Consider the following 20904-nt stretch of genomic DNA (forward strand, 5'->3'; position numbering starts at 1 on the left):
ACCATCTTCATCTCACCAACATACTGCAGCACACTCACCAATGAACACTTACATCAGTTCCTCCGCCTGGCCCTCACACCTTTTTTGCCCAACTTTAAATAATTGGTGGCACAAAGAAGGTACCACCTTTCACACTAAAAGGCCTACCATGTCGTTTTTTTGTTTATAGTTTGAAAGTTTTGGGGATTGCAGTTTTTTTGGTTTTAGTTTTGGAATTTGACCGTCATTTTTCTGTACCTTGGACTGAATGGAAATTTGGTAAGTGGAACTTTCAGGTTTATATTTGAGTAACTGTGCTCTAGGACATTCATAGACTTAACCACATACCACTCTAGGTTGCCAATCTTTCCTGTCCCTGAGAAACGCTGCATCTAAGCCATGTTACTCATTGACTGTCTGTCAACTCACAGCACATGTCTTTGGATTGGGTGTGGAAACCAGAGCAAGCCCATATATTTTTACTGTGAAAAGCTATTTCTTATGAATGAGCTGTAAAAGTGTGATGTAATCCAATCCAAACATAGTTATTAAAGGGTCCTACAATTTTTTAAAAATTCTAAGTGAAAATCTTGTAAAATTATATACTATGAAGACAATAGTCACAAAACAGTCAATATAAATTATACAATTACGAGTCTTGGATTTTATACTTAAAAAAAGGCTGCAATTGTATCTTCAAGGTTAAAATAGTCTCTTAGCTCATCTTTATAGCCCAACAGCCATGTTTTGAGATGGTCTTGAAGAGGTTTAAGATCTCATCGTGGCTTGTTCATATGTGTACACAATAAATTAGTTTGTACAGTACCAGTCTAAACAACCTGTACCAAGACTTGTCTGGTCTGAATAATGTTCTCTTTTGGTTCATTTTGTGAGTTTGAATCCCAGTGCCAGTGCCACCAAGCTGCCACTCCTGGGGCCCTGAGCAAGACCTTATAACAATATATTTTCTTGCTGTTTTCATACACAGCATTTGGTGTTTGCATGTATTTGTTTCCTTTGCCAACCATTTCCTGCTTGCCCCCCCCCCCCAATGTCCAAATGTCAAATGCTTTATTTAACATCCACAGTCTAATGACTGCATCATGAAAAATTATTAACTATTTCAGTATTATCCATAACGCAATGTTACACATTGTAATGTGTGTTCTAAAGAACATCAACTGGTCATGCTTTACAGCTGTCATGCTTGGTGAGTGGCTTTTGTAGCTATTTAGTGTTTGTGTGTAATGTCAGGCCAGTTGATGTTCTTACAGTATCTGGTTAAGTGTTGAAAGTCTTTTTTCTGCCCACTTTCTTCAGTATTAATGCTAAGCAAACAAATTGCATCAATTTTTTTTATGATATTAAAGGACAGCTGTCAGAGGAATATGCGAATAGAGACCTTAAAAACAATCCTATAGTCCATCACGTTAACACAGGTTACATGATTTCCTTTCTAGAAAGAAAGATTATAGGAGATTGCAAGTCCATTTTACATCATACTGTATGAAAAATGAAGAAACCCGCTGGCAGTGTGACTTGTCTCCTTATTTTGATTAACCTTTACCATATTTTGAAGGCTGTTTTTGTATTTTCCTTTAGAAACAGAATGACAGGTTACAAAAAGACACAAACCCCTTCCATTGTCTTTTTTTAGTTCTTTTATTCTTTAAACATTTGATGCCATCTTTTCTGTAGATATTCACTGTTCGTTTCTTGCACTGAGATGATATACTTTGTGTGAGACACATCAACATATTGGATGCAGGTCAGTGGATGGTCTTTAAATAACTGTATATTGTGCTAGGCATATATAGGGATAAATGTGGGTGAGTAGTGGTAATGGTGGTATTGAATGACAGATGGAGATGCTATGGCTATGGTTGATTAGTCTTATTTTTTTTCCAATACATTTTTTTCCAGAGGCAAAAAGGATGTATCTGGAGGTAGTCATGGATGGACTGCATGAGCACAGGATGCTTAGTGGCGCATGGATTTGGATATCATAGAGGAACGAGACATCGAATATTCACCTCTTTGTCCACTTAAACTTAATCCAGAGCCACCTCCTAAACCAATGCTGGAACCAAAGCCGCCACCGCCACCCCCCAGTGCAATGCCAGAACCTCCACCATAGCCATAGGAAGCACTCAATCCGCTACTCAATCCACCACTCAAACCGCCACCCAAACCACCACTTAATCCGATACCCATACCACCAGCAAAACCACTGCCATAACCACTTCCATAACCACCTCCATAACCACCGCCATAACCACTGCCATAACCACTGCCATAACCGCCACCATAACCAGCACTGTGTCCAGAACCTGGAAAAAAAATACATAAATTAAAATTGCCTTCCTTATCTAAACTTGAATGCTATTTACAATTAAATACAGATGTATTTGATATAATTAAATGTATCAAAGTAACAACATGCATATTACACTTACCACCACTAGTGCTGGTTTCCTGAATGTGGATTGTTGCAGTTCCACCACCAGAGGTAATCCTGTGAATGGATGCATACCATGCACTTTAGAGACAAATGAATAATGCAATTTTAAGTCATAATATGATGGTATAAGATAACTGACCTAGATTCCTCTCCTTCTAGGAGTTTTCTGTAGGTGGCAATTTCAATGTCCAGGGCCAGTTTGACATTCATAAGCTCCTGGTATTCACGCACTTGTTGGGCCATGTCCCGCTTAGCTCCCTGCAGGGCATCTTCTAGTTCCTTAAGACGATGTTTGGCATCCTTCACTGCCACCTCACCCCGTTCCTCAGCCTCTTTAATCTGTGTCTCCAAGCTGATGCGCTACAAAAAAGAAGAACATGAAGAAACCATATACAATTGAAACTGCTGTCTGAGTAGAATTTTGTCACTTTAAACTATGACTTGTGCAACTAAATTAGACACATGGACCAGAAAAGATAAGACTATAGCTCACTTGTCCCTTGACTGACTCAATTTCATTCGTTATTCGTGTGATCATGCGGTTGAGATCTACAAGTTCAGCCTTGGTGGTGCGAATGTCTTCACCAAAGGTGCCAGCAGATGTCTGCATTTCCTCAAACTGGTAAATGAGAAGAAAAGCACAAACTCAGTGGTTCTTAATGTTATTACAATATTTCTCCCAGTGTCCAAAGTCTTTTTCTTACCTTCTCCTTGTACCATGACTCAGCCTCGGCACGACTGTGAGCGGCAATCTCCTCATACTGAGCACGGACCTCAGACAAAATGGCATCCAAATCCAGGTTGCGACTGTTGTCCATCTCAACAATGACTGATGTGTCTTTGATTTGTCCCTGAAGCTCCTGCAGCTCCTGAATGTTTAAGACACCAAGGAGAAATATTTTGCAACACAGCCTTTTAATCAAATCATAGTGTAAATATAATTGGATCATTCTCTTACCGCATCATACACAGCTCTGAGAAAGTTGATCTCATCCTGAATTCCATCAACTTTAGCTTCAAGCTCAACTTTCTGCATGTAGGCTGTATCGACATCCTGTTGGAGGACAAGTATAGTTTAAAATCCATAAAAAAACATGACGTTTTAATACAGTTGAACAATAGTATAGTAATGGCTCTTGCCTTCTTCAGGACAACAAATTCATTTTCTGCAGTAGCACGCTTGTTGATTTCATCCTCATACCTGCAAAGAAATAAGAACAGATTAAGCCCACAAAATTATGCAACTACGACAAACAGAATTTAAGCAGTATCAGCAAACTACAGGTTAAATAACTTGCTTGTGTTTATAGTCCTCCACCATGCCCTGCATGTTCTTCAGGTCTCCCTCTAGTTTAATCCTCTCACTTCCAAGGTTATCAAGCTGTCTGCGCAGGTTGGAAATGTAGGCATCGAACATGCCATCAATGTTGGAACGTGATGTGGTCTGTTCCTGAAGAAGATTCCACTTGGTCTCCAACATCTTGTTCTGTTGTTCCAGGAAACGCACCTACAGAAAGAATGAACACATATAGAATAGATTTTAATATTAGGAAAATAATTATTTCTAAGGAAGGTTTTGCTCAATAAATTATATTTTAAATATTAGCAAGTTCTAAACCCCCTGTCACTTCGCCGAACCCCCTGTCACTGTGTGCATTCAAACAGCCTAGAATGTATACAGTAAGGCAGAGGTAGTTCAGATTGATCCAGATTGAACTACATTGTCTTCTTCAGGCCATGTTCAGTTTATATATCTGCTTTTAGCACAATTTTAGCAAAGCTTCTTGGCAAGGGCTCTGGCAGCCTTTGGCAACAATATTGCCAGGCCAAAACAGGCATGATAAGTATTTGCCCCAAATATACAGACTTATACTAACAATTATTGTGTTTTCTTAGAATTCAAAACATAATAAACATAATAGTTTTAATAATATGAATATTACAATAAATGCCTTAAGGCTTCAGCAAATGAAACTTCCAATTATGAAAATGAACAATAGAAAAGAATGAAAGGGATCCACAAGCACACTGTAACAACACTGATATGGTATTTAATGGAGGTTTCCTCCTGCATGTATTGATTAACAATAGATTTGCAACACATACGAAACCCATACAAACTCACATATAGTGCCTCCATCAAAGTAAATGGGAAGTTGCTTGCACTTAATTAAAGCATCCTAAGTTACACTTTCCAAGCTAGAATCTTACTTAAAGCAAACTATTGTTGTTAGAGAAATGTTTATGCAAAATGAACCAAGTCTTGCACAAATTAACTAAAATTCTATGGAAACTTTTGTGTTTAAGATTTAATCTGTTAAAACACAGAAGAGACAGATTTCCCATATTTAGGCTAGTCAATAAGCTTCTGACAATCATTCTGAGACATGGGCATGGTCTCTTCTAAGATGTTACTGAATTTCTACTGAGTATTTCTCAAAGATCTTACAGGTATTAACTAGGACAAAACTGTGAAAATCAGATGACCCACCTTGTCAATAAAGGAGGCAAAGCGGTTGTTGAGGGTCTTGATCTCCTCTTTTTCTTTTGTGCGGACAATCTGGATGTTGGGGTCAATCTCCAAGTGTAGTGGGGCAAGGAGGCTTTGGTTGATTGTGACAGCAGTGATTGGTGGTTGCATAAAACCACCAATGCCAAAACCTGGTCCTGCACCTCCTCCTCCTCGTCCTCCTCCTCCTATTCCTAAACCATAACCAGCACCCACACCATAGGCACCACCTGCACTTAAGCCAGCTCCAATACCTGAACCAAGACCATAGCTTGCTCCAAAACCCCTAGCACTGCTACCCAGGCTGAAGCCTGAGCTAGCAGCAATGCCACTGCCAATGCCGACACCACCGCCATAGCCAGAGCCACCGCCACCGCCAATGGCAGCGAGACTGCCATAGCCAGAGCCACCAAAGCCAGAGCCACCAAAGCCAGAGCCGCCAAAGCCGGCACGGCGGAAGCCAGCAGAATAGCTCATCCTGGAGCTGCTGGGTGCAGTATAAGTCTGGCTGGAGAAACCACTGCTGACAACGCCTCCATGGCGACGTGAACTACTTTTGGATGAGAAGCTTCTGCTCTGGTGTCTGACACTCATGACTGCTGGTGAGAGAATGCGAATGTGGAGAGGGAAAGAGCGCTTACTACGAGGATGTTCCCTCTGAGTGCCTTCTCTGTGGTGGCGAACAGCTTTTAAAGTCTATGCTGTTGACAGGTGGAGTCATATAGCCCCTCCCACTCCACCTCTGGTGCATCCTCCCCGTCTCCCCTGTGCAGGTACTGACTACACATGTATGGTTTATGGGGGAGGAGGCTTTGACACACCCTGCTGCATAGGTACACACTAGAGAAAGTAAGTTCTCACATAAATTCTTGGCAAGTACAAGATTTGTATTCGTATTGTAGTTTGTTAGGGTTTGTTTATATTACATAATAATACATGTGCTGTCTGTAGTACGTACAGTAGATGGTGTGTACTTCAAAGTCTGTCAGTGTCCATTGTTTGTGCTATTATTGCTTCATGTACCTGTAGGTGGCGTTATCTAAAAATCTTCCAACTTCATGTTGCTATAAGTTATGATTAGACTTTTATGGCATTTAGCAGATGCCTTTATCCAGAGCAATGTACAAAAGTGCTTCGAAGTCTCCATCAATTAATTTATTAACGCTGGTTCACTAGGTTGCAGACTAAGACTATTTTCTTTTAAGATACACTTAAAACAAAGGGAAAATAAGTGCTAGGTCTTGAGAAGTTAATTTCACCACCACAGTTCCAGAACAGAAAGTCTTGCTGTACCTTCTTCTTACCGTGAGAGATAGTGGGACCAGTCGTAGATCTGAGGGAGCAAGATTTTTGTATGAGGTCATATGTATTTGTATAGATATGAGCATTTGTACATGTTGATACACAGTGTTTATAGTCAAATAGACAGATACTAGGCCTTGTATGCTATGTATTTATTTCCTCTTCTGAATAAAATATCATCAATGTACACTAACTGAACACTTTATTTAGGATCATCCTTACTCATTTGTGCAATTACCTATTTAGAAGTTTGTGTGGCAGCAGTACAATGCATAAAATCATGTAAATACGGACTAGTTTGGGTAATGTTCACATCAAAAATTACAATGGTGAAAAATGTGATCACAGTGATTCTGAACATGGCATGATTGTACATGTGTATGTCTTGAGATTGAATAGAGAGGTTAACGGATATTGGCCAGAATGGTTTCATGAACATGACAGTGATGCTGCCTTCACACGCTATCAGAAATTTCCCAATTCTGAATAGGTCATTACGAGTTCACCACATTGGAGTGCTTCATGTCTGACGCAATCAGGAATTACTGGACGCCAGGTTTATTGTTGCCTGTTTCTTGGGGAAATGTTATTTTACACCATAACCAACTGACAGAAGAAGAAAAAAAAACGGTCTATATAATACATGTAAATAATTGTACATTAATAATAAATAAAGATAAAAAAAACATTAAAAATAGATAGATAAATAAGTTTTGTATGCTACTAATACATTTTAACATCAGAGCATCATTTCTGTGACTTGATATGCTCCAATCTTTCTGCAAAACTTGTCATCTTTAGAGTAAATAACGCACTAGGTAATCACATTCCAACATAACAATAGGTGACTGTTTATGGCCCCCAAAGTATATTGTGGTTTGTGGGTGATTAATACATGCTACTCTGTAAAACAGACTTTGAATACATAGAAATATAACCTGTAATGGGCGCAAATAATTAATTTAGTGGAATCAACTTTATATATTGAGAATTAAAGAAGAAAAACAACAATTAAATACTGGCCCTATTTAAAGATCAATGCACTGCGATTCTGATATTTGAGCTCAGTGCAGCCTTTTTCTATTATCTTTAGAATCTTTCACAGAGTTATTTGTTTTTACTTGCCACTTGATATGCAGCAAAGCCACAAATATGTTACTACTTTGGCATCGTCTGTCAGAGTATTCTACAAAACCTGCGGCATACCTAAATAGGTGAGATAAGTCCAAAAGCTTTTTCAAATTATTTATGGAAAAATTTGTTTATATCAGTTCAGTCACACAGGTACTTCAGTCGATTTTCTGGGAGTGCCATTCAGATTATGAAAATCACCTGCCTGTAGTTAATGCCCTGAGGTCACCTGAGTTTTTTCCTGCATAGAGTTGTTCAAGATGAGTTTTTTAAATAGTGTCACTGAACAGAAGAATAGTGTTGGGCTTTAGCAATATCATATTATTTCACTAGTTTAAAAGTGCCTGATGCATATGAATGTGCAAAACATACACAAAGAGCATTTTTTCTCTTTACTGTGCAAATGAGACAGCAATGTGACCAACAAAACTCAAGAGTGGACAGACGTATAAATCATTGTGACTGCTTGCACACTTCACAACATGCATGCGCATTGGCTATTTTCACACTTGTAGACCATCCACATTGGTGCCGAATGAAGGCAGTGATCATTTTTGCTTTTTTATTGGAGTCAGATATGACCTTAAGATGCGGCTTTTGCGTTGTACTACACTTCAGTTTTGTTTAAACATTGACACAATGAGAGTAAAACGAAAACAATAAAGATAGCATTAAAAAAGCATCATGATATGTGGTGTCAGTGGCTGGTTCTGACAAAGGTGAGGTTACAAGGTCTCTATCAGCAGAACGGCTGAAGGATGCTGCCGATGGGTGCCTGACTTTTTCTCCCATTGCAGTGACCCTTGATAAGATCATCGCCCTCTCTGAAGAATTAAAATTTCATACTAACTTTGTCTACTTATTAAGCACCTTCCATCTTTTTCTCCTCAGAATTCTTTTAAAGAAACAAATAGTTGCTTCACTTTGTCAGAATGTTCTTCCAAAACACCTTCTTTTGTCCTCATCCAATGTTTTAACCTTGAGATAAGTTCAGATAGGGTTATTTTTGGGAGATTTGCATGAACCTTCATCAAACGGTGCCGCTTGAAGTGTCTTGAGAAAAGACTTTGATCACTACTGAACGTTTGAAGGCAGGCCTACTTCTGCACTGTTTGTTTCACCTATATGAGATGGGAAAACATATAAGGTCTGGGTCACAATTATATGTTGAAGCTATATGTCACTATTTGATATATCAAGATGCATCACAATATCATGATTCATGTTTTCGAATGCAAAAAATAATAAATAAATAAATAAAAATAAATGCAATATATCTACCTTCAGTGCTTCTGTTTGTGGGGTTTACAAGTATTATATGGAGAGCAGTGATCAAATCTTTACCCAATTTTCCAGTCCCAGAAAATTAGGAATCACTAGCAAACACTAGCAATACTGCACCAAAGCATGTTGTTTACAAAGCCAAAATGTAATCAAGATGATCTTGCTCTCTTTTGCTTACTAAACGACTGAAATGGCAGAGAAGATATAGACAATATAAAACAACTCATCTCTATTCCAAGATGCAGTGTCAAGGGTCAAGATAACAGCAAATGTCATATGGATTTTTTTTGTTTGTTTGTTTTGATAGGATTTTACTTGTCTGCCAGTTACAGAAAGTGTAATATCAGTACCTCTAAAAGTGCTAGAAGGTACCAAAAGGCCCAGTTTGTTTAAGGAGCTACATTAACTAATGCATTACTATGTGTAAGTAGAAGTGCTATTTGTTGAATGCTATAACGCATTCAGTAGAATGTAGCTCTGTATGTTCATCCTGAAAACAACTGCCCAACAGAATGAATGTTTATAATAATGTGGCTCTTTTTGTTTTAATAACCCAGCCTGATGCTGACTGCTGCATTTCTAAATAAACCTACAGAAATAAATGGGCATTAGTATATTGCAATGATATTATTTAGGGTGGAAAACAATAAGTATTATTTCTTAACGATTACTGTACATAGATCTTATTTAATAAATAATGAAAGTGTTTGCATGTGCTCAGAATATTTATATTTAGGAGACTGCATTAGGAGGAAAAGGAAGAAAATCTGTCCTTGGATTATTGATGTATGTCAAAAAAACAGGTAAGTTTGGCTGGATTTTGGAGTTTGCTTTAAAATAATGGCAGAACTGCAAAAAAGGAGTACTAAAAACGTATATATTCATACTTGTTTAGACACATTTTATTTGCCAGGAAAACACAGGTGAAAACCTTTTCTTTACTGCTGCACCCTTCTCCCCAGTCCTACAGATCCCAGACCAGCCACAGCCCCTAAAATGTTTTCTCATATTAAAATCTGGTCGCAATTCAGGAATAATGACAAGTTTGTTTCAGCCTCAACCACAATGCCTATAACGAAAAATCACTTATTTCCCCCTGGCCTGACTGATGCTGTGTATATACCGTACAGTGGGAAAAGTGTGGCATTAAAAGTTTTAAAGACCTGAATAAAGATCGCCTTTTCTCAAGTTTTTCCACTCTGTCATCTGTAATGAAACTCCCGGCTGCTCATTTATTTCACTACTTTAAGGTTAGGCACTGTGCTTCGTCTCTCTTCCCTTCCCATCCTTCACTTCCTAATACTCAACTTTGGGAGAAGAGCTGCTGTCTCTTAAGCCCAACAAGAAATCTATTATATCAATAATATATAAACAGTTAATGGATTTTGACACCTATTCAACAGCTAAAATTCAGAGGTCTTGGGAACAAGAGCTAGGAATAACTTTTTCAGATCAGCAATGGGAAAAGGCATTATCATGTATTCACTCCAGCACATACTGTACAAGGTTGCAACTAATTCAGTTTAAGGTAGTATACACGGTTCACTATTCAAGGTCTCGTTTATCCAAAATTTATCCACAGATAACCGATCAGTGTGAGCGGTGTCACGGTACCCCATGTAATCTTGGTCACATGTTTTTCTCCTGCCCTAGACTTCACAACTTCTGGAGCCAGTATTCCATGATTCTCTCTAAAGTTCTTAGAATTCAGGTTCATCTATAGATCCCTTCTTAGCTGTATTTGGACTCCAGGTTAACTCTATGTTAACTGACCCTGCTCAGGCTGATATATTGACATTTATGTCACTTGTGGCTAGACAGTGCATTTTACTTCTCTGGAAAGCCTCTAAAGCACCTTCAGTCCCCCCTACTTTTTATTTTATTTTATTTTATTTTATTTTTTATTTGTTACTTGTATTTTTTATTATTATTAATTGTTTTTGCGTGTGTTTTCTGTCTCCTGTACTGTACAGTATACGCCTTTTTTCTTTACTCACTGTTTTATTGTGTTTTAAAATAACAAAAAATTAAGGGGAAATACCTGTAAACTGTTTGTACATGACTGTGTTTGATACTTCCTCAATAAAAAGATTGAAATACAAATACAAATAAATAAATAAATAAATAAATAAAATGTTTTCTCATGTCATGCACATTACTCCATACTCTCACTTCCAAAAATGGTTATGAGGTTACTGAGAGAAAGATGATCTGAGGAATCCCCCTTATCATTGTGCATTATGATATCAAATATCAACCTAGACTGACTTCTGATGCCCACAATAACTGCTCTTATCCTAATGTATTACAGTCAGCCACCTTGTATACTGTATACTGGGAAACTGGGTCAGATTCACTCCTCACATGTGAACATTTTGTTCCACATTGTCATACATATATTTCGTTCATAAGGAGAGCAAAGTTTCTAAAAGAATCTAAAAGGTCTCAGTAATATATATAAAGTTATTAGTTCAGACATGTTACTAAATGGGGAAAACGGTGTGTGGTATTCATGCTATAAAAGCTGATTTATTTCACATCAGTTCATATCACAGAATCTGGAGATTATTAGAGCAAAGATTAAAGTGATAAAGATAAAATGGGATTTATTGTATTACATTTATATATTGTATTAAATATAGAAAAGAAAGGTTAAACTCAAATTGATCCTATAATGCATTGCAAAATGATCAGAAAAGAGGCTTGTGATGTATTGTTAACAAGTTGATTTATGTTGAACTGAATATTTGAGGGGAAGTTAGACACTCCTACTGTCTATCAATACTGACTGAGTATCATTGAGATGTGTTGGACTTGTGGTGGATAATTCATGTGTGAAAATAGTCTCTCATGCTCGCTGATAGAAAAACCTGCTCATGTAGTATATTCAGGTAGTCAGCTGACCTCATCTTTGGGCACATAACATTGCTGAACTGAGACCTGACCAAATTAGCCACAGGCTTGTACATTAGGCACAAGATATAATGGATGCATCACTTCATCTACCTTTCTTATTTTCCTGATGTGCCCATCACTCTGGAACAGGGTCAATCTGGACTCCTCAGATCACATGACAAGTGGCTTTCTTAAGTCTACACAGCTGTTTGTTTCCAGTCCCTTGAGTGTGTGTGTGTGTGTGTGTGTGTGTGTGTGTGTGTGTGTGTGTGTGTGTGTGTGTGTGTGTGTGTGTGTGTGTGTGTGTGTGTGTGTGTGTGTGTGTGTGTGTGTGTGTGTGTGTGTGTGTGTGTGTGTGTGAAAATGCTCTTTCTGTCACCATTTTCCATAGTTGTTTAAACAGAGTTCTACTGTTGTGTTTTTTTTTTAATCATTTTATTTCAACAATCATTTAAGAAATCTCTGATCATGATCATTCAAGATTTTTTTTTTTATCACATTCAGAAGAAAAATCTTGATGGTACAGTAGATGGTACACCACTATCCATCCAGGTTTTGATAATGTGTAGGATAGTTCGTAAGTCATTTTTAATCTCCTTAGTTGTTTTTTTAGCAATCTCCTTTCTCGATTTTTGATACAGGCCAGTAATTTGACCCTTCTGAAATCCTTTTGCATGACCACAGGATATGTTTTCTGACATAGATGTTTAAGAAATGAGAAACGACTCAATGCATTAGTTAGGGTTAAATAACTTGTTACCGGCTGAAACGTATTAATCACTGCAGTAATTTTCAATGGAAAACCTGTTCACTTGGTTAAATTCAGGAAAGTGTTTTTTTTTGGCTAGACAGTGAGTGATGATATAATAAACGTATTATAGAGTAAAACAGACAAATGCCAGTAAAATGCTTTCTGCATTGTTGTTTATGATAAACAACTGTGTTAAAAGCTTTTATGTTTGTTTGTTTTTTTCTTTTATATTTTTATTTGCACACACAATAATACCTTCAGGTCTGAGGGTCAAGAAATAAGTAGAAATTACTATCACCTTACATATTGCAGCTACTCTCTTGTTTATGATACCATTTAATGAAGTCCTGTTACCCAGAAATGATGTGCTAAAACTGTGTGAACTTACATGTGCGAACTTCTAAACTCTTTTCAAAATTCAAAACCATCTTACAATAATATCATATTTCTGCTATTAAAATATCTGTTTAGATCCTCCAGAAACCAATAACCAGAGGGAATCCAAATAATGCTTAAGTAATAATCTGAGATATTACAGATGTGGAATAATGGATGTATTTTAAAGGCGAGGTCCTTTCACACATCCATGTGCCAAAACTGAAAGCAAGATGAAAGAAGAAGAAGAATAGACAACTGTGAGAAAACTCACATTTAAATTGATATTATTTGATGAGACTTTTGTTCTTTCCCGCTACACTGTTCACATGCAAGCTACAAAGAAACGATTCATTTACATATTCTTAGGGATTGCATTATTAAGAAACAACAGCCATTGAGTAATCAAAAAAAAGTTCATAAATCAGAGTTTAGAATAGTAAATAGTAAAAGAAATACCTAATGCATTTCATATTGTTTGATACAGCAAACCAGAAGTGAGTTTTATAAAAGTATTGAAACATGAAGTGCACCCTTTATATACTGTATATTAGAAATCCAGAGTACCTGGAAGAAAACCCTGAAGCACAAGGAGACTATGCAAACTTCATACAACACAGATGTGATGGGAACAGAAACCGTGTAACCACTAAGCCGCCATGCCTCCCATATCAAATACATATATCACATAAGATGGAAATACATAGTCTCAATTATTTTTAGTTTATTTAGTATTAACTGTAACTTTTATCTATTAAACTTAAAATAAAAGGCCCATGTAGTTTCTTTAAATGCCTCATTTTGGAAGTGTTTGGAATATGAATAAAAGTAGAGTATGTTGTCATTGTTTGTACAATGTACAGTATGCAAATCTAACTTTAAACTTACAAGTAATGGAAACCTAAAGGGTTCATCAAATATCCAAATGTCCACTGTAATACCATATTAACTTTAGAAAGCATTGCCTACATTGGTCTTTGGAGGCCAGAATTATTAATTCAACTACAGTCAAAGGATGGAATCTAAAGTAAAACATAACCAGAAAGCATTGTAATGTGGTATAGATTTTCTGTGTAAACAGTCTGAAACCAGAAACATGAAGACCCATTCTTATGAGGAAACAATAAATATGTAAACTCTGACATTGACCAGGATAAAGCCATGAGTAAAGATAAATGCAAATGAATGAATGAATGAATTAATGAATGAATTAATGAATGAATGAATGAATGAATGAATGGATGGATGAATGAATTATTTAATTAATTTCAATGTATATGGTCAACAGCTATCCTCATTGTTTCAAGTTTATAGGATAATGCAGGATAATGACTGCAACTCATTCGTACAGTGTCTTGTTTTTAAAATGCATCAATAAATATCTAGAAACTCAGTTCTTAGGCAGCAGATGCTGGTTTTTTGAGCTTGCGGTGAGGGTTGCGGTGCCCTTGAGCCATCCAGTGTTTATACTAATAAACTCATGCAAGCAGAGAGAAAGAAAGATATGACAGAAAATCTCTCACTTCATCTTCAGTTCAGGTTCAAAGTAAGCTTGATTCTAAACAGGAATGGAGCGTATATTGCACTGCCATTTGTGATCTGTAGAAAAGACTGCCAGCACCAACCTGTGTTCTTCCGGTAGGTATAATACACCACAGAGTGGTCTGGCTAGCTCTGCAGAGATACTGATAAAGTGGATAAAATTGTTGGAGAACAGTACACTGCAACTCCTGCCGATATCTAATAGCACCTCACTGCTGTACTGTATATAACACTCACACTGCTAAATACTCTACTACTCTAATACTTGTACTAAGAATACAATGCAGAAAGTATAAAAGGTGCATCTGTTTTCAGAGTGCTTAGTGTCCAAATGTGCCACTGCCATCTTGTTTGTGTGCCTATGTGACTTGTTAGAATAAAATGTACATCATTTAGACAAAGTCATTCTTCATGACACCACTATTTGTGCAGTGAGTCAACCTGCCTATATTATCTGTCAGTTATACACACTGGCCTGTCGTTGCCTCTGCAGGGCATCTGGCGCTGTAACTGTATCTTGGTGCTTTGATCGGGCCACACCTCAAAGCTGTGTTTAAATGTGTGTTTTGTGTGCAGGTGTATGTGTATGTGTGAGTGGGAGCTTGTTTTTGACAGCTTGCTGTACTAAACAGGGCATTGCCTACCAAAATGGTACTATATATTTAATGAAAAAAGAAAAAATCAATACTGCTGCACCAATTTGGTACTAAAATTATTTGTGTATTGTTGGGACCATGATATACTATCAGCTTATTATTTAAAGTAATTAGGAATAGTATATAAAGGAGCCTCCTGGTGGTCCAGCAACCGGTTCCTGCGCACTCATTGCTGCAGTATAGGTTCGATTCCCAGTCAGTACATGGACACTCTGGGAAGTAGTTTGGGACACACCTCTCTATACATGACAAACAGCTTGGGGATTATATGTGTCTCACTTTGACTTTTTGATATTTGGTCCTGTTAAATTAACATATATCCTTGGATTAGTTACACTAATAGCAAAGCCTTTGGCATAGGATGTGGCTTAAACCTACACTATAGGTGGGTCTTTCCCAAATTGTTGCTAGCATTGGTTGGAAGCATGCAATTGTTATGCTGTGGCATTACAGTTCCTTTTATTGAAACTAAGAGGTCCAAACCTGTTCCAGCATGACAATGCCCCTGTGCACAAAGTTAGCTATATGAAGACATGGTTGCAAATGTTAAAGTAGAAGAACTTTGGTATCCTGCACAAAGTCTTTTCCGCAACCCCACTGAACAACTCTGGGATCAACTGGAATGCTGACTTGACCCCAGACCTGAAATCAGTGCCTGATCTCACTATGCTCTTCTGGCCGAATGAGCATACAACCCCATAATCTCGCTCCAAATTCTAGTGGAATATCTTTCCAGAAAAGTGGAGCATATTATAAACAAAGAGGTGGACTAACTCTAAAATTGGATGTTCAAAAAACACATATGGGTGTGGTTGTCAGGTACAGTGAGTAGTTCGGTGGAATGACACTCCAAACCGCAAAGATCTGATTACGTTTCTTTTTATCGTAAAACAAATATGCTAGATTTTTGTAAGCTTGTACCAGTCTGGCCCACCACCACAATTGTTGCTACTAATGGGAGTTAAGATATCAAATTCACTGCTGTGTGCAGTGTAAATATCTTTATCATACCTTGTCTTAATCAGGCTCAAATGAAACTATAGTGTGTTAATAATTGATTCTTGTTAATTGATTCTTTAAACTGTTCAAAAAGAAAAATCATATTCTCTGAAAATTATTATATAAAATCTGTGACACTTTACTGTTGATGGATAAATAGATAAATGTTAGAGAAATTAACTAAAATGCTAGTTGCTTTGCGATTTACTACACACCATTAAGATTTTATCACGTCTCTCTAAGAATCTAATAAATCTCTGACTACATTCCACCAAAAACCTTCATTAGAGTGAAAGCTCTAATGCCAGTGCTATGAGAGAACTGTGATCTGTTTTAGGTCTGCTTCTGCATGTTTGCTCTTGAACGTCATAACATTTTTCATCCATGACAAAACCAATACATTAATTATCATAGTTTTTCTAATAATTGTGGTTTTTTTTTAACAATGTCTATTATTATAGGACACCATCACATAATAATGCAGTCTAACTAACAAGGTGTCTTTGCACTCTCTAAACTCTGTAAGTATTACTAAATGATTTGAATTGTTTAAAGCCTGTTGAAAATACGCAAACATATTTTCTAGTGAAACTTTTATATTTGGAAATATAAAAATCCGTATTTAAGGCAAGTAAGAATAGGACAGTAAGAATAGGACAAGCCTGCTGTGTTACATAACCCTAACTCTGCTGTGTTACACATATTAAATCTTTCCTTATGTTATATTACCTAAAACAAGATCACTTGTTTTCTTATATCCCCTTCATTGGCATTCTTGTGTAATGAGTTCAGCCCAACTTTGTTTTACTGAAAAGAGAAATGTTTTTATGAGTTCAGAGGCATATGTCATCATTCATGCTAGTTTCAACACCTGAGTTTTTAAATATTTTGCCAAGAGCTTCACTTTACCTCTTAACATCTCAATTGTCATGTGTAGTGAGGCAGAACGGATACCTTTAAGACAACCTTTTGCCCTATGGCCACTTGAGCATGTGAAACACTGTGTGCAGTTACTCTATTTGCAAAATGTGTGTTTGTATATGGTAATTTATCCCAAACTGTGTGCATGGTGTGGATTATTTATGTACTCTCACCTCCGTGTTGAAATATATTTATTTAAGGACTCATGGAAGCCAAATATAAATGAAAAGTTGATGTAAATGATCTATAAAACAAAGATAACGAAAAACTGTTTTACAAAGTACAAGAGGATGTGTGTATGTGATCATTGCTTCTGTTTTACTACCCATCCTGAGGCATCCAGAAATTGTACCAGCTCTGGTCATCTTCCGTGCCATGAAGATTTTGGACCTTCACTGAGATAAGGCCGATTCTGTGAGAATCCTGAGGCATCTAGAGATCAACCAGCTCCAGTTAGACTCTTCTATACTAAAGAGGAGATGCCAACTCCATTTGGCCTTTGAGGACAACAATCTCCTCTTCAATACAACATTTGGCAGACTGTATATTTATAATCACACCCCAGTGTCACCCATATGAGGATGGGTTCTCCTTTAAGTCTGGTTCCTATCGAGGTTTTTTCCTTTACCATTCAAGGGAGTTTTTCCTTGCCACTGCTGCCTGAGTCACCTCAGACTTGCTCATTGGGAATAAATACAAACACAGTTAAATCTATCTAATATTAATCTTGAATTTTGTATTACATTAATCTTTATATTATTCTTTATATTAACCTTTTGTTTTATGTTTATGTCCTGTAAAGCTGCTTTGAGACGATGTCAATTGTAAAAAGCACTATACAAATAAATTTAAATTGAACTGAATTGAATTGATCAGGAAAGTGTTTAGCTCTAATATTTAGCTCCCATACATCATCCTGTGCCCTCTGACCTCCAACCAAACACAGTGTACTTCTACTACTACTACTACTACTACTACTACTACTACTACTACTACTACTACTACTACTAGTATTATTATTATTATTATTATTATTATTATTATTATTATTATTATTATTATTATTATTATTGTTATTGAGAAGAAGAAGAAGACGAAGAAGAAAAAGAAGAAGAAGAAATTTAAAAGTGGCTATAACATTCATTAATTCTGTGCTCTTGACTATTCAGATAAAGCTGCTTCACTTTTACCTGCATGGATTTGATTGTGTCTCATTACATCAACACATCAACATAACTAAATGATTCAAGATTTATATAATCTTTGAGCCCAAGAGTATTTTATTTATTTATTTATTTGTTTGTTTGTTTGTTTGTTTGTTTGTTTATTTATTTATTTATTGCTTGTTTACACCATTCTGAAGCTCCCTGTTCAAGTCCTTTTAAACCAGACAATGTCTTCGTTGCACCTCACTTTCTGCAGAAAGGGTAGTGTCATGCTGGAACAGGTTTGGGCCTCTTAGTTCCAGTGAAGAAATATTGCAAAGCTAAAAAGATATCATATACAATTGTGTGCTTAAAACTTTGAGTAAACAGCGAGTGTGATCTCAAACAAAACGTTGGGTTATACAACATAGTAATGATTGACAGTACACTAAGAAATCCACAGCAGAATGCCTGAAGCCGAAGAATTTCTGTATTTTAGAGATCTGTACTCAGTGTCTTTGATAGTCTGTTATGTAATATTAAGTGGGCTGTGTAGAACAAATCTATATTTACACACACACACACACACACACACACACACACACACACACACACACACACACACACACACACACACACACACACATACACACACACACACACACAGACCTAAAAACAAAACTGCATGGGTGTGGCAGAAATATTCTTTGTATTTTCATGACCAAGGGTGCATTAGAAAGAATAATAATAATAATAATAATAATAATAATAATAATAATAATAATAATAATAATAATAAAAAAGTGTGTGTGTGTGTGTGTGTGTGTGTGTGTGTGTGTGTGTGTGTGTGTGTGTGTGTGTGTGTGTGTGTGTTTTGTTTTGTTTTGGTTTTTTTTATTCCATATTTCTGGACCACACCTTTATGCAAAAGTCACACTTCACTATGTCGAGGAGGAGTAGAAAACTCTAAACACCTTAAATCTAGACCAAATCTAAAACCAAATGCTTTCATCTAGCAGCACCACACCCCAGAGTTCCCAGGATGTTGACATATGTTTGAAAACTAGTTATTTACATAGTATTGACTTATAGAATTAGGTTAGTTCCAGCCATTGTTCCATATATCACAAACCTTTAAGTGACAGTCTGAACAACTGCCCTGTGGGTGTTTGCTCTATTTCACAGCTTAAGTAGGTTATATAATGAGAGGCATTTACTGATAAATGTTCTGAACAAACAATAGGATTAGTTATTACACTTTGGGTTATCATTAAAATGCTTACTTGAAAAACATTTCAAGTAACATTATTAGACATTGTATATCCTTCTTACAACAACAACAACAACAACAACAACAACAACAACAACAACAATAATAATAATAATAATAATAATAATAATAATAATAATAATAATAATAATTCTCTTTGCCATTGTTAATAATAAGATTATGCAGGGAGGCCCCTAGTAGTCTACTGCTTGTGTCTGCAACTAAAGAAGTATTATTAGGGTAATGTTGAGGGTTTTAGTACAAGAAGGCTGTCAGGTTCAGAAACAGACCTAAGTATACCAATATCCACTAACTTTACACTGCTTCACTTACACAGGATGCTGTTCTATAGCCATTAGAAGATGGTAAATTGTGGTCATGAAGGGATGCACATGGCCAATAACAATACTCAGTAAATCTGTGCATTCATCTGATGACTATTATTATGGTATTAAACGCTCACAATGTGCCTAGAGACTGCTGTGTGTGTGTGTGTGTGTGTGTGTGTGTGTGTGTGTGTGTGTGTGTGTGTGTGTGTGTGTGTGTGTGTGTGTGTGTGTGTGTGTGTGTGTGTGTGTGTGTGTGAAAATCCCCGGATATCTGCAGTTATAGAAGTCTGACACCAGTCTGTCTGAAGCAACGATGATGCCACAGTGACAATCACTGAGATCACATTCTCATGGTTGATGTAAACAATTCCCGAAACCTGTATCTGCATGACCTAATGCACTGCACTACTGCCACATCATTGGCTGGTTAGATAATTGCATGAATGTTTAGGTGTACATGTGTAGATTATGTTTTGTTTGTTTTGTTTTTTTGAGCTTTTAAATTTATAGATGTTTCACCACGTTATAAAATTAGAAAAGCAGCACTACTACTATAGACTGTTCAACACATTTCCATGATGACAAATAATAAAATACAAAAATATGTATCTGTTTCTTATCTATATTTGAACACAGTCTCCAAAGCCTAATTACAGAATGTGTTATTTTACTGCTTTTTCTAACATTAAAGGCCTGACAAGGCTGTTGTGCTCAATGTACTTGAGATTTATTTCACTTAAAAACAGAATTAAAAAAATCTGTATGTTTAATAAACCCAAAAACATAGATGATCCACAAAGGAAAAGACTAAATTTAAGGCCAGGGTCAGGGGTGTCATGCACACCCTTTTTTTTAAAGTTTGCACAACACAGACAGATGTGACGATGAGAGGCAAATGGATTTTGAACCATTAACGTTGTACTCAGTTTAGATGACACATGATGACTCTGGACATGGTCATAGACAACAAATAACAAGCAAGCAACAAAAGCTTAGAATTTAGTTAATGTGATTATCAGTAAGACCATGACAACATGACTTTGAATGAATGAGTATTAAATAAGTACATTAAATAAGTACATTTTTTACATCAAAAAAGATGAACTACATTTTACAGATTGTAATTGGTAATTGGTTAGTTAAAGTGGTTTAAAAGAAATAAGGAATGTGCAGGTGGGGGTCAAAAAATAATAATAATGAAGGCAAAGGCTTAAGAAAAGAAGAAAATAATCTATTAAAGTTCAGTCCAAAGCCACGAAATAACTAGGTGTTTTATGGAATAAAACATAATGCCATTAGTGTTTCATGTGCTTTATGTACATACTTTATTCAGTAGGAAACGGCTGGATATCTTT

At 36.5% G+C, this 20904-nt stretch overlaps 1 protein-coding gene across 1 annotated transcript; it reads right to left on the minus strand.

Annotated features, from left to right (window-relative positions):
* Nucleotides 1-1622: 1622 nt before the first annotated feature.
* Nucleotides 1623-5623, minus strand: LOC113641655 (keratin, type II cytoskeletal 8-like). The gene is made up of 9 exons (XM_027144511.2): nucleotides 4932-5623; nucleotides 3739-3947; nucleotides 3581-3641; nucleotides 3399-3494; nucleotides 3145-3309; nucleotides 2934-3059; nucleotides 2580-2800; nucleotides 2436-2494; nucleotides 1623-2309 (listed from the first exon to the last, which is right to left on the minus strand). The coding sequence occupies exons 1-9, from the start codon at nucleotides 5541-5543 to the stop codon at nucleotides 1960-1962; spliced, it is 1899 nt and encodes a 632-aa protein (XP_027000312.1). The 5' UTR covers nucleotides 5544-5623; the 3' UTR covers nucleotides 1623-1959.
* Between the last annotated feature and the right edge of the window lie 15281 nt (nucleotides 5624-20904).

This window comes from Tachysurus fulvidraco, chromosome 23, assembly GCF_022655615.1.
Source record: "Tachysurus fulvidraco isolate hzauxx_2018 chromosome 23, HZAU_PFXX_2.0, whole genome shotgun sequence".
Taxonomy (NCBI): Eukaryota; Metazoa; Chordata; class Actinopteri; order Siluriformes; family Bagridae; genus Tachysurus; species Tachysurus fulvidraco.